The 19,171-nt window shown below is 43.6% G+C and overlaps 1 protein-coding gene across 4 annotated transcripts; it reads left to right on the top strand.

Moving 5' to 3' along the window:
* Nucleotides 1–18,876, top strand: LOC129839395 (inactive phospholipase D5-like). 4 transcript variants are annotated; one of them, XM_055906821.1, is made up of 10 exons: nucleotides 1–463; nucleotides 12,182–12,318; nucleotides 12,599–12,782; nucleotides 13,043–13,151; nucleotides 14,107–14,234; nucleotides 14,918–15,115; nucleotides 16,290–16,441; nucleotides 16,782–16,947; nucleotides 17,272–17,359; nucleotides 17,722–18,876. In XM_055906821.1, the coding sequence occupies exons 1-10, from the start codon at nucleotides 320–322 to the stop codon at nucleotides 17,949–17,951; spliced, it is 1,536 nt and encodes a 511-aa protein (XP_055762796.1). In that variant the 5' UTR covers nucleotides 1–319; the 3' UTR covers nucleotides 17,952–18,876. The 4 variants fall into 4 exon arrangements, with proteins under 4 accessions (XP_055762796.1, XP_055762795.1, XP_055762797.1 ...); XM_055906820.1 differs by having other exon boundaries at nucleotides 3–463; nucleotides 17,269–17,359; XM_055906822.1 differs by lacking the exon at nucleotides 1–463 and adding an exon at nucleotides 7,878–8,298 and having other exon boundaries at nucleotides 17,269–17,359.
* Nucleotides 18,877–19,171: the final 295 nt, after the last annotated feature.

Genomic DNA, 19,171 nt, shown 5'->3' with positions numbered 1-19,171 from the left:
GTTAGACAGCCAGTGAGAGAAGAGAACCTCGGTGGGTTTGAAGAGCTACAGACAGTCACCCACTTACAGATCCACGATGGTTTAGAAGGGCTTGGCTCACTCATTGACTAGCTATAGACTGACAGTGATAGAGTCTAGAGGAGGAAAGAGGCCAGAAGAGAAGAAGAGGAGCTTTTAAGTGATTGTTTGTGAGTGTGTGTGTGTGTGTGTGTGCGTGCGTGCGTGCGTGCGTGTGCGTGTGCGTGTGTGTGTGCGTGTGTGTGTGTGTGTGTGTGCGCGCGTGCGTGCGTGTGTGCGCGTGCGTGTGTGTGTGTGCATCATGGCATCAGGAGGCCATGGGATGAGGGGTAGAGGGGAACCCCTCCACGCACCCCACCTCTCTGACATCTACGCCAACAGTGCTATCCAGCAACAGGACTATTCTGCAACCATCTGGCTCCGCAGCAAAGAGAAGCTGGAACATGTGAGTACCCTGAACGCACACTTAAACACACCTCATACACACTGGTGGAAGCTGTTGGGGAGATTCCAGAGGAATGTCGTACAGTAGTATTAGTAGGGGATAGAGGCTGAAGACAGGTTTGGCTGGGCAACTGGCTGAGAATGATTTGAGGGACAGTTGACTTCGATCTCTTGTCTAACCCAAGGATTCAGTCCACTCAACTAGGATGAAATGTAATTGACTTGGGACAGGATATCCACAGGGAACATGTTAGCTGATTAAAATATTCATGCAGGAACCAGTTTGCCAAGAGTCGTGACTATCAAAGAGATGGGGCCTAGTTCAGCTTTCCTCAAGTCAAAATGTGAAAACACTATATAAAATTGTAATAGTTTGTTTTCAAATGCCATGCAATGGAGCATTATAACAGCCTTCCCTCTCCAACCTAAACTCAAGTGTTCCACTACAGCATGTACTGTATCGTGTGTTGGAGGATGGCAGGATCTCTAGAATAGGACATCCACCGTCAATATTCAATATATTACCATTAGACTCTAAGCTAGCATCGTCCATTCTCAGCCCATTCATTTGGAATGCCTGGAGCTAGCCACCGGAGGATTGCAGCCGAGGAAATGTGCTTCGCAGCCTCCAATGAGAATTGATTACTTCCACTGTCCGCCTCACACACACTCAATGCTTGCTTTAAATAGTGCCGATCAAGCTCCAAACTTTGTTTAACTTCTTCTCTTTTAATTTGAAATGCCCACTGCCAAAACTCAAACTAACTTAAGTGTTGGGTTTCTGCTTCGGTTTCTATTTTCTACATTAGTGTTTAAGGTAAGGGAGTCATGTGTTTTCACCTTACGTTAGGGTTACACAGACTCAGGCTGAACTCCTCCGCCATAGGCTAGAGACTTCCTCTCCCTCTAAGCGTGCCCTCGCGGAGGCAGTGAGCTTTTTAGCTGAAATTGAGTGTAAATATTTCATGGTTGGGGGTGGTACGGGACTGGGAGATCTGCCTGCTTTAAGTATACTGAGTATAGCAGACACCTGTCTTGACATCCCATGTCTGAAGGGAAGCGAGAGATGTGCCACAATAACTGTTCTGTACTTGACATGGGTTCAAATAATGATTGTTTTTAAATATAGTTTCAGTGTTTGCTTGAGCCTGTCTGCAGTGCTAGATGGGAAGGGTTTACATTTTTAGGACTACAGTATTGCATTAGTTCAATTTAAGCTAGGCAAGCTCAATCAGACACAGGTCAAGTATTTGAAATGATTTCAAATAGTATTTGAACCCAGTTGTGGTGAGTTGAGACCTGCCCTGAAATCTCATGTCGGAACAGGGAGATAGTACTGTTATGTACAGTCTGTCCTCAGAAGCCCTGAGGTCTGTCTGTTACACTACACACTCTACTGTTATTTTATGCAGCCCAGACCCAACTCAACCCCACACACTAATCCATTGGGCTGGTGTATGGATCACGCAGTGCTGCATTACAATAAATGAATTATTGGGAAAGCCGAGCAGCTACAGAGTAAGATAGAGTCTCCAGCTATAGACAGAGACTTTGTGGACCGGCAGCTTCTACAGATGTAGGATCTACATTTGAGCCAGTTTGCTACAGCAGGAAAATAATCCAGCAACAGGAAATGTGAATCTTTATGTGGATTGTAATTATGTTTTGTAGGGGTTGATACATTTTTCTTTAGGGGAAGTCTGACATAAAGTGTAAATTACAGACTTTAGAAGCCTTTTTAAACCTTGAATACATTACAAGTTAGTCTTTTTTGCTGCCCGGGAATATTCTCAACAACAAAAGAGTGATCAAATTAAGATCCTGCATCTGTAATTCATCTATATTTTCACCCCATTTTAACTTCCTGCCAGTATTAAAACTTTGGTCATTCTTCACCGTCAGCTCACTCCAGCTCCACTGTCTGCTCTCTCACTCTCTCACTCTCTCACTCTCTCTCTCTCTCTCGTGGGCACGGCGCCAGTCTCCCATGGCACTGGTGCCCGACGGCCCACTCAGCACATCACAGACATTGACCCTCACCATGAAACCATGCTGACATGCGGACACACAAACACCTATTTCCTGTTCCTGTTGTGGAACGTGTGAATGAGTCATGGTATTATGTGTGAAGGTGAAAAACTGTGTACCTGTGTCACCTCTATCACGAGTACCTGGATCACCTTCACGACGGTACCTGTACAAGTGAGTAAAGAGAATATATTATAGCATTATGATGACACATGAGGGGCAGAACAGAGAAAATCAGTTGTATCCCGTTGTCAAAAATGCACGTTTCATTAATGAGTTGTGATCCCTCCATCCTCATTCAAAACTGACCATATAGTACAAGACCCCTACAGATGTAGGATCTTCATTTGATCACTAATTTGTGGCTGAGAATTTTCTAGGACTATTGTATAAATTCCATTTAGCTAGGAAAGCTCAATCAGACACAGGTCAAGTATTTGAAATACTTAAACTCAAGTGTTCCACTACACCATATATTGTATCGTGTGTTGGAGGATGGCAGGATCTCTAGAATAGAACATCCACCATCAATATTCAATATAGCACCATTAGACTGTAAGCTAGCATCGTCCATTCTCAGCCCATTCATTTGGAATGCCTGGAGCTAGCCACCAGAGGATTGCAGCCGAGGAAATGTGCTTCGCAGCCTCCAATGATAATTAATTACTTTCACTGTCCACCTCACACACCCTCAATGCCTGCTTTAAATAGTGTCGATCAAGCTCCAAACTTTGTTTAACTTCTCTCTTTTGAGCATTTAATTTTTTAAATGCCAAACTTACGTTTTTTTTTTCCTGCTGTAGCAAACTGGCTCAAATTAAGATCCTACATCTGTATCTTCCCCTCCACAGAGAAATCACACACTCCCACACACTGTAACCACTGTAACACAACAGACATGTCTCTCTGTGGGTGAGTGGAGCTCCACTGTATACAGTATGAGACCTCTGCAATACTAGCATCTTGTACAGCTGAGGTAGTCTTAATCAGTCTCTAGTGTGGGTGCGCTGGGCCATAGACAGCGCATAGAAGATAATGAAGTCCCTGTTGGAGAAGTACAGTCTGAACAGGCTGCTCTGAGCCAGTGCAATGAATCAGCACTGGAATTGGATTGAAAGGGTTTGGCACGGGCCCTCAGATTCTCAAAATGTTCTACAGCTTCACCACTGAGAGCATCTTGACTTTCTGCATACACCTCTTGGTATAGCAACTGCACGGTTTCCGACAGAAGGTTGTGCGTACGGCCCAGTACTTCACTGGGGCCAAATTCCCTACCATCCAGGACCTCTATACCAGGCGGTGTCAGAGGAAGGTCCTAAAAATTGTTAAAGACTGCAGCTACCCAAGTCATAGACTGTTCTCTCTGCCACTGCACCACAACGAGTAACCAAGTGCCAAGTCTGTGACCAAAAGACATCTGAACAGCTTCAACCCTCAAGCCATAAGACTGCTGAACAGCTCATCAACTGGCTACCCGGACTATTTACATTGATCCCCTTTACTATTTATTTACCTCAATTGTTTTGCACTGACTCCCTTGACTGGCTCGATGCACACTCACTAGACTCTACCCACACACTCACTAGACTCTACCAACACACTCACTAGACTCTACCCACACACTCACTAGACTCTACCAACACACTCACTAGACTCTACCCACACACTCACTAGACTCTACCAACACACTCACTAGACTCTACCAACACACTCACTAGACTCTACCAACACACTCACTAGACTCTACCCACACACTCACTAGACTCTACCAACACACTCACTAGACTCTACCAACACACTCACTAGACTCTACCAACACACTCACTAGACTCTACCCACACACTCACTAGACTCTACCCACACACTCACTAGACTCTACAAACACACTCACTAGACTCTACCCACACACTCACTAGACTCTACCCACACACTCACTAGACTCTACAAACACACTCACTAGACTCTACCAACACACTCACTAGACTCTACCAACACACTCACTAGACTCTACAAACACACTCACTAGACTCTACCAACACACTCACTAGACTCTACCAACACACTCACTAGACTCTACCAACACACTCACTAGACTCTACCAACACACTCACTAGACTCTACCCACACACTCACTAGACTCTACCCACACACTCACTAGACTCTACCCACACACTCACTAGACTCTACCAACACACTCACTAGACTCTACCAACACACTCACTAGACTCTACCCACACACTCACTAGACTCTACCCACACACTCACTAGACTCTACCCACACACTCACTAGACTCTACCAACACACTCACTAGACTCTACCAACACACTCACTAGACTCTACCCACACACTCACTAGACTCTACCAACACACTCACTAGACTCTACCAACACACTCACTAGACTCTACCCACACACTCACTAGACTCTACCCACACACTCACTAGACTCTACCCACACACTCACTAGACTCTACCAACACACTCACTAGACTCTACCAACACACTCACTAGACTCTACCCACACACTCACTAGACTCTACCAACACACTCACTAGACTCTACCCACACACTCACTAGACTCTACCAACACACTCACTAGACTCTACCAACACACTCACTAGACTCTACCAACACACTCACACATACTACACTGACACTCACTCACTCACTCACTCACTCACACACACACACACACACACACACACACACACACACACACACACACACACACACACACACACACACACACACACACACACACACACACACACACACACACAAAATACACGCTGCTGGTACTCTGTTTAATATGTTTCCTGATGTTATCTCAATCACCTCCACTACGTCGACTCGGTACCGGTAATCCCTGTATATAGCCTCGTTATTGTTTTTACTGGGCTACTATTTCCTTTCTTATTTAGCAAATATTTGTCTTGCTTTTTAACTCTGCACTGTCGGGAATGGGCTCGTAAATTTGCATTTTACCGCAAAGTCTACACCTGTTGGATTTGAATTTGAAAGCTCAATGGAGGGGTTATCTCCAGGGTTAAAACAGGAGTTTTCCTGACTATATGACCTGAGTGTTTTTGGATCAAAAAAAATTAAAAACGTTGAGAAACCCACTGACCTAAATATGGTTTGAGAAAACACACAGACATGATAAAGTGAGACCTCCCGCCAATGATACTATGGTGGGGGTTTCTGGGCATCGACTATATCTAGAAATGTGTGTGTGTTCTAGCGTGTGCACCCACCTTTGGCAACATTCTTCCTCTCGGGACAAGACTCAACCCTTCCTGTCAACACCGTCCTGCTCTCTCTCGCTGCAACCCTCTCTCTCTCTCTCTCTCTCTCTCTCTCTCTCTCTCTCTCTCTCTCTCTCTCTCTCTCTCTCTCTCTCTCTCTCTCTCTCTCTCTCCTCCAGTCAGAGGGTGACACCCAGAGGGCACCTCTCTTTCTGTCATAGAGCCCAATGGGGTTCCTCATCACATTATCCCTCGAAAATGCTCTAGTTCAGCATGAGAAACCAGCACATATCCTGTAACTACCATTCTATACACTTTATTGACAATAGAGTAAAAGCAACATTATTCTATGTCATTGACGATGTAGCCTGGATTCCAGGCCTCCTCTTGTACCTTCCTTTAACTGAGACTATTGAGGATGCAGCTGTTTATACTGCAGGCTGGCTTAGTGTATATGAACATCCCTGAAGTGAGAGGTATAGAGTGTCAGTCTGACAAGTTTATCCACTTTATGGATGAGAGCTCAGACGCTTAGCAGAGATAGATGGGTCAAGATGGGGAGATGGATGTGAAAGAAGTATTCCTCAGACTCCCAAGGTTGTTTGAGGTAAATTGACTTTAACTAAACTTTTCCACTCCCCACCAGCTCTCTCTCTCTCTCTCTCTGTCTCTCTCTCTCTCTCTCTCTCTCTCTCTGTCTCTCTCTCTCTCTCTCTCTCTCTCTCTCTCTCTCTCTCTCTCTCTCTCTCTCTCTCTCTCTCTCCCCCCCTCCCTATGGGCTCCAACCCCCTATGCCGAGTTAGATTCAGCAGTAGCCTCCTGCAGTAGGTAGCATATGCTCTTCGGTCTTCGCTAGTGTTAAACCATGCCAGGTTTCCCTGTGAATAAAAAAAGAGACATTAGAGGTGAAGAGAAATATGGAAGTGGTTTAGTTTCATGCATGCTTGATTCTTCCTCACTTCCTCACTGCGGTCCTGAATGCGCTTTTGTGCACTGCAGAGTGCAAGAGTGTTTTATCTTCCTCTGTAGACTGTAGACTAGAGCAGAAAGGGGACTGGGCTGGTGGAGAGATGTTATGGATGTGGATGGCCTTAAGCGCAGTGGTTGAATTACAATTATTATGACACGGGAAACTTGAAATGTAGGGCGTAGAAAACAAACATACTATTATGACATCATTTGATATGCTGTGTGTGTGTGTGTGTGTGTGTGTGTGTGTGTGTGTGTGTGTGTGTGTGTGTGTGTGTGTGTGTGTGTGTGTGTGTGTGTGTGTGTGTGTGTGTGTGTGTGTGTGTGTGTGTGTGTGTGTGTGTGTGTGTGTGTGTGTGTGTGTTCTTAGTACACTGTATGTATAATGTATTTATGTACACTGTATATCTATATCCATCACATGATTATGTTGGGTGTATGGAGGTGCAGTTGAATCAATACCATAAACATTATGTTAGTTCTTCAGCTACTTTAGTTTCTGCCCTATACCCAGTGGGTATGTTTCTTTAGTTTCTGCCTTATACCCAGTGGGTATGTTTCTTTAGTTTCTGCCCTATACCCAGTGGGTATGTTTCTTTAGTTTCTGCCCTATACCCAGTGGGTATGTTTCTTTAGTTTCTGCCCTATACCCAGAGGGTATGTTTCTTTAGTGTCTGCCCTATACCCAGTGGGTATGTTTCTTTAGTTTCTGCCCTATACCCAGTGAGTATGTTTCTTTAGTTTCTGCCCTATACCCAGTGGGTATGTTTCTTTAGTTTCTGCCCTATACCCAGTGGGTATGTTTCTTTAGTTTCTGCCCTATACCCAGTGGGTATGTTTCTTTAGTTTCTGCCCCATACCCAGTGGGAATTTTGGGGGATTTCATTCTAGTCGCTAGCAAGGTCCATTTGCTTTCTGCCAGTTGAGTTTTGCTTCACAGGGCAGGTAGGAAGGAAGAAAGGAAGGGAGAGGAGGGAGAGGAGGGAGGGAGGGAGGGAGGGAGGGAGGGAGGGAGGGAGGGAGGGAGGGAGGGAGGGAGGGAGAGGAGGGAGAGGAGGGAGGGAGGGAGGGAGGGAGGGAGGGAGGGAGGGAGGGAGGGGGCTCAGCTATGAGAGAGCTTTCACATTGGATGTTTGGACTGAAGGGGTGGGCACAGTCCTGTTCCTACTCTACCTCTCCCTCTGCCTCTGTCAGTGTGGAGGGGAGTAGAGAGAGCACACACACACATCCAAACACACACATCCCAACACACACACTTTCACACTATCACTGTGGACAGAGTAGAAGAGCACACAAAGGAAGCGCCAGAGAGGAAGTGGAGAGACCATGTCAGGGCTTACCGGGACAGACCTCGGACTACACCACGCATCACACACACCGTCGGGACCAGAGCAACAGCATTATGAGGACAAGGGGACACTGTGAGGACAGGGTCATGGTTATGGTTTACGAGGACAGGGTCATGGTTTACTAGTTCACTGAGACTGGAGAATGTCTAATGTGATTAACCGTTAGTTGACCGTTAGTTGACCAGGTGTGTAAAGTTTAAAGGACTCATGGCAGCACCAACTACACAGCCACAGGAGCCTATGAAGGTGAGTTTGAGATTTATCAATTATGTATTCATTCATCACCTTCCTTTTTTATTCTTTCGAATGATTTGTGTATATTATTATTCATTATATTATACAGAATTGGGTGTAAATGTACTTACAGAACATACTGGCTCATTTCAGATTATAATATCCAGAAGAGTAGGCTTTACTTGTAATTAGTTGCATACAGATACAATTGGTCGCCGAGAATAATGTTTTTTAAATTATTTAAATAAATAACATTTTGCTGTGGAATTAAAAATGATACCAGAAAATGTCATTCTCTGTTTATGGCGGGATAGTTTCTGTGAAATCTTTTCATTTATCTGACAGGTCTGGCTTGTATTTGTTGCGGAGGAATATCCCCATGGGTATTAACCCCAGCGAAACGTGGCGAGGTCCTTGACTAGGCTAAATGAATTGAAGGGAGGAGCGGTTCCCTCGTTGCCTTGGCGCGACAGACGAGTGCAAAGTGCATCCGGGCTGTTTCTCCTTCTTTCCGCATGATCGCTCGAGACAGACAGGGCGGAGAGTAGATGATGGACCGGGTTTGAAATTGACTTGACAATATTTTTCTATGTGGACTGGCCATTCTCCACATGTTATAGCTGAGGAGTGACTCTTCACTAGCTGTCAAAAGTTGTATTGTTTTTTCTGACTTCGACAATTCTTTGTTTTGCTTCACTGACAAAAGTTTCATAGGTTGTGAATGATGGTAAATTTCTGACTGTTTGAAGGTTTAAAAAGCTGTTGGAAAAGGAGGAAAATGTGCACTGCTCCTTCACCCGAAGGCACTAAACAAGCTGACAAGGGGCCAGAGAGGGATGGTGATGAAAATACTAAATCTAGCTATCAGAAGTTTCATTGATTGTAATGGTGGCAAATTCTTGACTACATAGAATCTTAAAAAACTACAGTTGTGGAAGAAGGGTTCAGGGCAAAGCTCCCTCACCCAAAGACAGTAGACAAGCTGGCAGGGGCCAAGGCAGGATGTTGATTCCAATTCAAAATGGGAGAAAAAAAGAGAGAAAGAGAATAGATAATGTGATGGTGACAGCCACACACAGCGCAACACTGATACAGGCGCCAGTAAACAGTCGTGCCAAAGGCTCAAACAACCGAGAGAATGAGATTGCAGGAGTGTCGAGCTAAGCAAAACAGAACTGCCTGCCGCACTTTTAAATGAAGAAAGAAAATGGAGACTTCTTGAGGATACCTGTCAGAAGAGAGATCTGTATTCTGATCATTGACCACATTGACTTGGCCCTCAATTAAAGCGACATACATCAAACCCACTAGGAGAAGGAAGAAGAAAAATGTTATCTTTACTGTCCCTCAAGGACATTCTGTCTTCAAGACACAATACTGTTGTATAAAATAGATACTTACACTCAGGGGCGTAACTTTCACTGGGGCATGTCCCCCCCCCCCCCACCCTAACATTCTGCATTTGCATTTTTGTCCTCCCAGTTTTATCATTGGAATGTGATACAAAACGAGGCAACGTCGTGCTTTAGGACCATGCGGACGCCTCCGAGTGGTCGGGTAGGCTGTTTAGAGTGTTTATCTGTTTATCTGAAATTAATATACAAAAAAATATATAATAATGATGTCCCCCCACTTCTGAAACCGAAGTTGCGCCCCTTATACTATTACACATGTAATTTACATCTACTACACATAGTGTTACAATACATACATTGCACTAAGTAAGGATTGTAAACAGACAAAAAAAGTCCCCAAAAAGTAGTACACGGTCGCAATGCAGCAAAGTAGCTGGTTTAAGGTTTAATAAAATCCTTTCAGCTCTGATGCGCCTGAACAAAGCAGGCGGGCGTAGGGCAGCTGTAGAAAAGCCCTACATACCTAAGCCCCTGTTCTTTAACTTCAATAGAACAGTGTTTTCCTTCTTTCTTTCCTTTAAACATAGTTTTACTGTGAATCAAATTTGCCTTCAGTTTGGTTTGGAAGTGTAAGGTTCTGTATTTATTTTTTTAGTCAACCTCGTGTTCTGTTTCGTTGTGTTCTTGAACGTAGCCCTGTCTTTCATTTTTGTTCATTGATTTCACCTGTGTTCGTTTCTCACCTGGTCTCATCAGCTCCTTATTTAGTTCAGTTCATTCTGTTTGTGCCTTTGTGAGGTATTGTTCATTTTGACTCTACTAAGCCTTTTCCTATCTCGTTTGTGAGAACCAGTTATAGCCATCGGTACTAGTTTTGTTTCTCCTGCCTGTTAATGACCATTGCCTGCCTTTGACCACAATTCCTGCCTTCTACGAAGGCGAAATAAACACCTGCCGTGCTCTGATCATGAATCTACACCTTTTTCTCCCTGTGTATTCATTACAGGAAGACTGTTCCACTTCACTTGTCCCCTCAGCTTCTTCTTAGCATAAAGTAGGATTTGAGAGATATTGGCCGTGTGTGTGTTGGTCCCCAGGGAAAAGGAATCCATGGACCATACGCACATTTCATCAATGACTTGTGATCCCTCCATCCTCATTCAAAACTGACCATATAGTACAAGACCCCTACAGATGTAGGATCTTCATTTGATCACTCTTTGTGGCTGAGAATTTTCAGGACTATTCTATTAGTTCCATTTAGCTAGGCAAGCTCAATCATCAGACACAGGTCAAGTATTTGAAATGATTTCAACTCATAAGGAACCAATTTGCCAAGAGTCGTGACTATCAAAGAGATGGGGCCTAGTTCAGCTTTCCTCAAGTCAAAATGTGAAAACACTATATAAAATTGTAATAGTTTGTTTTCAAATGCCATGCAATGGAGCATTATAACAGCCTTCCCTCTCCAACCTAAACTCAAGTGTTCCACTACAGCATGTACTGTATCGTGTGTTGGAGGATGGCAGGATCTCTAGAATAGGACATCCACCGTCAATATTCAATATATTACCATTAGACTCTAAGCTAGCATCGTCCATTCTCAGCCCATTCATTTGGAATGCCTGGAGCTAGCCACCGGAGGATTGCAGCCGAGGAAATGTGCTTCGCAGCCTCCAATGAGAATTGATTACTTCCACTGTCCGGCCACACACACTCAATGCCTGCTTTAAGTATGGACCATACCTTCCTTTGTCACATCTGATGTCTGACTACACAGTCCAATGACGTTCTATTTGGGTTATTGATTCGTAAAATCCTGACTGCTGATCAATTGTATTGATGATTGATATACAAATCTAATGGAGGATGATTTTCCTGTTGTGTAACACCTGAGACCTAATGGACTTGTCAACAGTTAATCTTGTCAGTTTTGCTTCTTGGCTGAGATTAGTCCTAATCAGGAAAGAAGAGATTGAGGTGCATTTAATAAATCCATTGAGGTTCCTTTCAAAAACAGTTAGTTGTCAGTTTTGCTCCCTTGGCTGCATTTCTATTAGTCATAATCTGGGATGTAAACAAATTACAAGGGGACAGATTGAGATTTAGGTTGAGGTGCATTCAATATCTCTATTGAGGTTCCTTTTAATTACCCTCAGGAAACGTTACAACTGATTACTGGGTTGATGTGGATAATGTTCTTTAGGGCATACGTTTTAAATTACTTTACAATGGAAACAAGTATTTGTGTTACCTATTGGATAACTCCAGGGTTGTATTCATTAGGGCACACCATATCTAAGTATTTTGCAACAGAAAACAAACATTACCCTTTCTCATTGGACAAGTCCAGGCTGTCCGTCCATGTTTCAGTCTGTTTGCTGCCTAATGAACACAACCCTGATTTTATGTGTTTTGTTTTTCTCTGTGTCTTTCAGTCCCAACAGAAGTCCACTTTAGTCATCCATATTTCATTCTATTTTCTTCCGTTTGGTGTCTAATGAACACAATCATGATGTGTGTTCCTCCCTATCTTCCAGTCTCAGCAGAAGTGCATCGCCATCTTTGCTCTGCTGTGCTGCTTCGCTGTGCTGGTGGCTCTCACCTTCTCCGCTGTAGACGTCTGGGGGGAGGACGAGGACGGAATCACAGAAGAGAACTGTAACAGACACTGTCGGTAAGAGGTACAGGAACTATAATCAAGCAACCCAGAACCAAATACTTGCGCTAGCTAAATGAAAGTCATTACAAAGGTCCTAAACAATCTGCAGGGCTACCGATCTGTAACAAGTAAATCTACATGCCTACAACATTGTCATAATTGACAGGAGTCAAAATCTTCCAAGGCCCTAAGATGCTATCATAAACATAGGCCATAGATGTCTGCATCATCGATTTCAGAGATCTGAAATAATGTACATGATTTTTATGATTAAAACGGTATGCTTTCTCATCAGCATTGTCCTTGTGGAGAACATTCCGGAGGACCTCCCCCTTTCCGTAGATGGTACAACCCACGTGCCCCTCTCCACAGGCCTCAACAGCCTGTTGGACCAGGCCAAGCACTCAGTGGAGGTGGTATCTCCCGTCTGGAACCTCAACTCATGGGACCAAGAGACATGGCCCAACTCTGGCAAACAGGTATCATGTGACAAGATTGGCACTGCTACTTCTTCATCTTCTTCTACTTCTTCATCATCATATATCGCAAACTATAAAACTATGGACCGTTCTACAAATGTTCTACTTTGGCAAAGTGCTATTCCATTATATCAGCAGTGCGCCCAGCAGCAGAAATTGATACTAAGCCACACAAAACTTGCAACAGTCTTTGGATAAGGACATTCACAGAGCAAAGGGAACAATAACATTCATACTGTACATATCCTTTTATGTCTCAGGGCCAGCTTCTGTTCCAGAGGCTGCTCAACCTCAAGACTCGGGAGGTTAAATTGAAGATTGCCAGCAGTCTCACAGACTCTGCTGAACTGCAGAAACTAACAGAGCATGGTAAGTGACACTTCATTCATATCACTCCACATAATATATAAAAACAGCAATGTATTATTCATTGATGGCCTATAGTACTGTGTGTGCCCAATTATGCATACAGATGTAAGAGCTTAATTGAATAACTATTTTGTTGTTGAGAATTTTCCTGCACGGCAGAAATGCAAACTTGTAGTGTATTTGAGTTTTTAAAAGGCTTCTAAAATCGATCATTTCCACATTGAAAATTCAGACTTGATTTGCCCTAACAAAAAATATATCAACCCCTACAAAAATGTACGTGAATTATAATCCACATAATAATTCAAATTTCCTCTTGCTGCAGGATTATTTTCCTGCTGTAGCAAACTTACTTAAATTTAGACCCTACGTCTGTAGGCTACAGTGTCTCATATTTATCTTAAGGAAAGCAGATACAGCACTTTATGTAACATTTTGTCATACCCGTGGTATACTGTCTGATATACTACCGCTGTCAGCCAATCAGCATTTAGGGCTCGAACCACCCAGTTCATACAACATTTTATATAACATCCATCACAGTAGGAGCTCCAATCTCACTCCTTGAGCTCTCCGGCAAACTTGAGTCCACAAGGTCAAACAACATGAATGTGCAAATGGATCCAACTTAACTGCTTCCTTGTCAAATTGGGCTGCCTCCTGCCTCCAAGGCTGCCTGTACGTCTTTCTGTCAGCCACAGGCCACGTTGGCCTTTCTTCTCCAATGTGGCCGTGATTTAAGGGCCAATACAAACAGTGCTTTAGTAGCCTAAATGTTTGTCTGGAGGTTGTGTCCTTCAGCAAGGCACTTTACTGCTCCCTTCTAATCTGCTCCTGGGGTTCTACACTGAGGCCGGCCCTGTGGGCTGATTAGGCAAAAATACCCATTTCCATTCTCTCCAAGAAAATGGACAACAAAATATTCTTCTTCCCTAACTTCATTTTCCCCCTGCAGGTGCCGAGGTTCGCTTTGTGAATATGTCAGCTCTGACCAGAGGCGGACTGCACTCCAATTTCTGGGTTGTTGATAGGAAGCACGTGTTCATTGGCAGTGCCAGCATGGACTGGAGATCACTGTCCAAGGTACCAGTTCTAGACTAGGGTTTCCCAAACTCGGTCCTGGGTCCCCCCTGGGTGCATGTTTTGGTTTTTACCCTAGCACTACACAGCTGATTCAAATAACCAACTCATCATCAACCTTTGATTATTTGAATCGGCTGTGTGGTGTTAGGGCAAATACCAAAACGTGCACCCAGGGAGGGCCCCAGGACCGAGTTTGGGAAACCGTGATCTAGTCCATTAGTGATTAGAGAAGTGATTACCTGGCACTTTCATGCCCTAATGCCAGCTGGTGGTAGAACTCCCATTGAATGTAATTAACATATTGGCCAATGAGGAGTCAACACACACACACACACACAACCACACACACACACAACCAAACACACACACAGTGCAAGATAACAGAAATCTATACACTCTAGCAGAAATGTCAGCAGAGAACAGAAATTTCTCAAGGTCCTGTACATGCAATAATGAGCTGTCAGCAGTCTTTGTCAGCTGAACTAAACAGGTATATAGTCCACAAACACAATACACTGAAACAAACAATGTTTTCATCAGACAAGTATTCACTTATAGTGCATATCTAGTCTGAGGAGTCCCTCAGCCGTCCAGTCAACACACTCATTCTCTCTTTAATAACCAGACAGTTAACCACATTGCCTCCTCCTCTCCCTCCGTCTCTTCCCTGCATCTCTCCACAGAGGAAGGAGTTGGGGGTGATGGTTTATAACTGCAGCTGTCTGGCTATAGACCTCCATAGGGTCTTCTCCTTTTACTGGCAGCTCCAGTACAGAGACTACATCCCTTCTATCTGGTCCAAGAGAGTCACGGCCCTCTACGGCAAGGACAGCCCCGTAACGCTGTACCTCAATGATACAGAGGTTACCGCTTATGTGTCGGTGAGGATTTGTTATTATGTACTATGTATTACATAGAGCAGATCAGTAGAGGCTGGTGGAGGGAGGAATTGGCAGATGGGCTGCGTTCCATTTCTTCCATCCCAGGCATTACAACGAGCCTGTCCTCCGATGTATAGTGACACCAGCCACCACTGGTCTACAAACCATAATATTGTCTTGCTATAGGAGTTTTGGAGTTATGTTTCTACACTCTTGTTGAAATGGAGTAGAATAACCATAACTAACCCTAACCCTAACTAACCCTAATCCTAACTTACCCTAATTTACCCTAACCATAGCCCTAACTAACTCTAACCAACCCTAACCAATCATAACTTACTCTAACCCTAACTAATCCTAATTTACCCTAACCCTAACTAACTTTAAATTACCCTAACTAACCCTAACTAGCCCTAACCATAACTAGCCCTAACCATAACTAACCCTACCCCGAAACAGTTTTACTAGACATCTTATTACTTGACCAGGCAGCTGATATTTACAAAATGTTCTTGTACCCTAGAATGTTCTGAACTAGATGGACAAAAGCTTTACAAAACATTATGACACCCATAACAGATTGCTTTATCAATTATTAAACCGACACCCATCCGGGTGATTAATCATGTAAATGTTACGCAGAGAAACGAATGAAACGTCTCCGTTCTAATTTGACAGTAATGAATCTCTCCACCCCCCTAGGGATGATATGTTGATCAGCTACAGAGAATATATTCATCATCGTAACAGGAAGTAATGATGGTATGGCGTCCTACTGTGATGCTGCTGTTGGCAAACCTTGCCCTCCTCCTCTGCCTCGCTCCACTCAGCTCACTTCTGACAATGACGCATGTTGGGGTTATGTCCGTCCTCGTTTCGCCCGCTACACCCCCCCCCATGTCTCAGACTATATTAAATATTGAGACTGCTTGAAATGGGAAATTGGAAAATAACCTTTGTTTTGAAAGTGTGAAATATAGGCTTAAAGAGGGCTTTGGCTGTCACATAGAAGGCAGTAATAAAGTGAAGCTATGAAACGTTGACGCTCTGCTTAATGAAACAGTTGACAGTCTTTAATATAACCTGCAATCAACACAAATCAAATTGAATCATTTGCATGTGTGTTCTCATCTTAATTATGATTCCTTTCTTGGTTCCTTCCTTCCCTCCTCAGACCTCTCCTGACCTCTTCTGTCCTAAGGATCGGGCCAAGGACATAGATGTCATACAGCATGTGATGCAGGACGCCAAGTTGTTCATCTACATCTCTGTCACAGACTACCTTCCCCTACTCATCAGAAGGTCTGGAGGGTCTTTAGTTTCAAGGTGATGCTTCCCAATATCCGATAATGAGCCTATTCATCTATTCACAATGTGCTCATTATAGTCGGACCAATGACATAATATATGTCATAAAAGCTGTAGCTATACTTTCTGCATTCTGCAAACGGAGTGCAACCATAGTTTTCACCCGTGCTTTGATTTATGAATTTGAGAGCCCAAACCCTCAGCTTTTTAGCAAACCAAGTGGCAGGGGTGCCATTGGCTGAAACACAAATGAAGTATTGTGGCTGAAGGTGTTAGCTAAAAGTGTCCTTCTAAGACCCTGTGGTACTCTGCTGTGCATCTCATTTCCTGTCACTTTGTGACCCTTCCATCGACACAGATACTGGTCTCCTATCGATGAGATGATACGTGAGGCTGTGGTCCTGAGAGGGGTCAAAGTTCGTATGCTCATTAGTTTCTGGAAGCAGACCCACCCGCTCACCTTTAACTTCATTATGTCCCTCAAGTCACTGTGCATGGAACTGGCCAACTGCTCCCTAGAAGTGGTGAGTGAATGAAAAGAAAGACTGTGAAACGCCTATTAAAGAGATGTACTGTATAATACACTCCAAAATACCATGTACTCTCGCTGGTTTTACACAATCAATGGTGTGGGTGACTTCATCTCGACATTAGACTACTTGTGAGGTCTAAAAACATTGATCTTGGACTGTAATATTCCTTTCAGAATGAAGTGGCTCAGGAATTCAGATGTGTGATGGCTCGTTGAGTTTTAAAGCAACTGGAAGCCGTACAGTGCACTAGCGTTGCCTCTATTGCGGTGGATATCAATTTGTTTTTATGACTTTAATCTTCTATTCCTGCAGAAGTTTTTTAGCAGGAGGGAGCAGATGGCCAACAGTCAACCAGGAATCAACCACAATAAGTACATGGTGACCGACAGTGCTGTGTACATAGGTCAGTGATCCAGATGTCACTGGGAATCTACTGTATCATTGATTATACAATTATTTATACGGAGAAGACATACAATATGTATTATCCTTTACTCTTAACCCCCCCCCCACACACACACACACACACACACACACACACACACACACACACACACACACACACACACACACACACACACACACACACACAGACACAGACACAGACACACACACACACACACACACACACACGCACACACACATTTTGGAGAGGAGCAAAGAGTCAGCCACAGTTCAGCACTCCCTAGAGCTAGTTTGGAATGCAGTAACTTGCTCAGGGCACAATGGTATGATATCTGATGTGCGCTGCCTCTATTTCCTCAGGTAATCACGACTGGGTGGGGAGTGAGTTTGCCTATAACGCTGGGACCGGACTCGTCATCAAACCAACACAAACTCTCAAGGAGAGGGGCGCCACAATCCTGGAACAGGTGAAGGCTGTATTCGAGAGAGACTGGCATTCGCGCTACGCTAAAACCCTACAGGCCAGTAATAGGACTCCAGAGGGTAGCAAATACAGGAACCTCCACAACAACCAGAGGTCAAGAGTCTGACGGATAACAAGGAGGGCAAAGAGACCTGGAATGAGTCTAACGAACCCTATTAATAAACTATCAGCACAACTTTCCCTTTAACTTGTCATGAAACAAGGGTGTATTCACTAGGAACTAAACGGACGCAAACAGGCCGAAAGGGGGTGGGACCGAGTTAAAATTGTCCAATATGACACTCTCGTTTTCGTAGCAAAAAATGTTTCTGTTGCAAAACGTTTTGCTGCGGTTTGCTGTGGTGTGTGCTAAGGAATACACCCCATGTTTGATGACGGCCAAATATGGATTATCCTGAAGATGCACAAATCTGGTTATGTGGACCATTATATGCATTATTATACGCATGAGCGGCATGGAGGTTAAACATAAAAGACTATTCTAATGGTGTCATTTTTTTCAGGACCTCTACATTTACACACACTGAAGTATATATGCATTTTGTATTGTTTGATTATGCATTCAGTTTGACAAGAATACCTCAGTATTTTAACCTTTTAAAATAATCTATATAACCACTAAAAAAATCATAGTAAACATAAAATGCTTTGCCTTAATTATAATTCACATGCTTACATGGAGACGACCTCCCCTTGTAGACTTATTGTCATATAAACAAATGACTATATAACTGGTAGGATGTTACCTGTGTGCAATTGCATGGCATGCCTTTTGGGGGAACTGCCAAAATGCCCCCCCCCCCCCCTCCTTGTCAGTACACACACACACTCAAGGATCATTTAACCTAGAACAGAAGAATATCATTATACAGAAGCCAGTAGGCCCATGTAAGTAGGAATGATTCATTAAAATACATGGAATGTACACTATATTTATGATATATTTATGATACAGTTTCGCCTTGTTGATCCATAATATAATGTGAACTTATTTTATACTTGACTGTAATAAAAACGATACCTCATCCTTATTTCCACTGTTCTGAAACAATTCCAACCGGAAGTAGCAGAAAAACAAAGGATGTAATGGCCACCACTTCGGCCTAGTAAAGGGGAAAAGTGTAGGAAAATGAATCATGGGGCTTACTTTTCCCTTCAGGGCTGTTATGGGCTGTATTTATTTATTTATTTATTTTCGGGGGGGGGGGGGGGGCAGTTAACTTCATCTAAATCTATGTTTTATAATGCTATTCTACACATTTTGCCATGAGGCTGAGAGAGAATTTAGCAGTCTTAAAGATAATTTCCTGCAATTCTACAGATGTT

The sequence above is a fragment of the Salvelinus fontinalis genome, chromosome 40 (genome assembly GCF_029448725.1).
Source record: "Salvelinus fontinalis isolate EN_2023a chromosome 40, ASM2944872v1, whole genome shotgun sequence".
NCBI classification, from domain to species: Eukaryota; Metazoa; Chordata; class Actinopteri; order Salmoniformes; family Salmonidae; genus Salvelinus; species Salvelinus fontinalis.
Note: the sequence above shows the minus strand (reverse complement) of the source record. Positions and strands in the feature narration are given on the sequence as shown.

What these genes read in the sequence shown, in the direction of transcription:
- LOC129839395 (XM_055906820.1), top strand. Translation starts at nt 320, where the DNA reads ATGGCATCAGGAGGCCATGGGATGAGGGGTAGAGGGGAACCCCTCCAC. An exon ending in GGCCCAACTCTGGCAAACAG is followed by an intron (nt 12,783 to 13,042) that starts GTATCATGTGAC and finishes TTTATGTCTCAG; the next exon opens with GGCCAGCTTCTGTTCCAGAG. An exon ending in ACTGGAGATCACTGTCCAAG is followed by an intron (nt 14,235 to 14,917) that starts GTACCAGTTCTA and finishes ATCTCTCCACAG; the next exon opens with AGGAAGGAGTTGGGGGTGAT.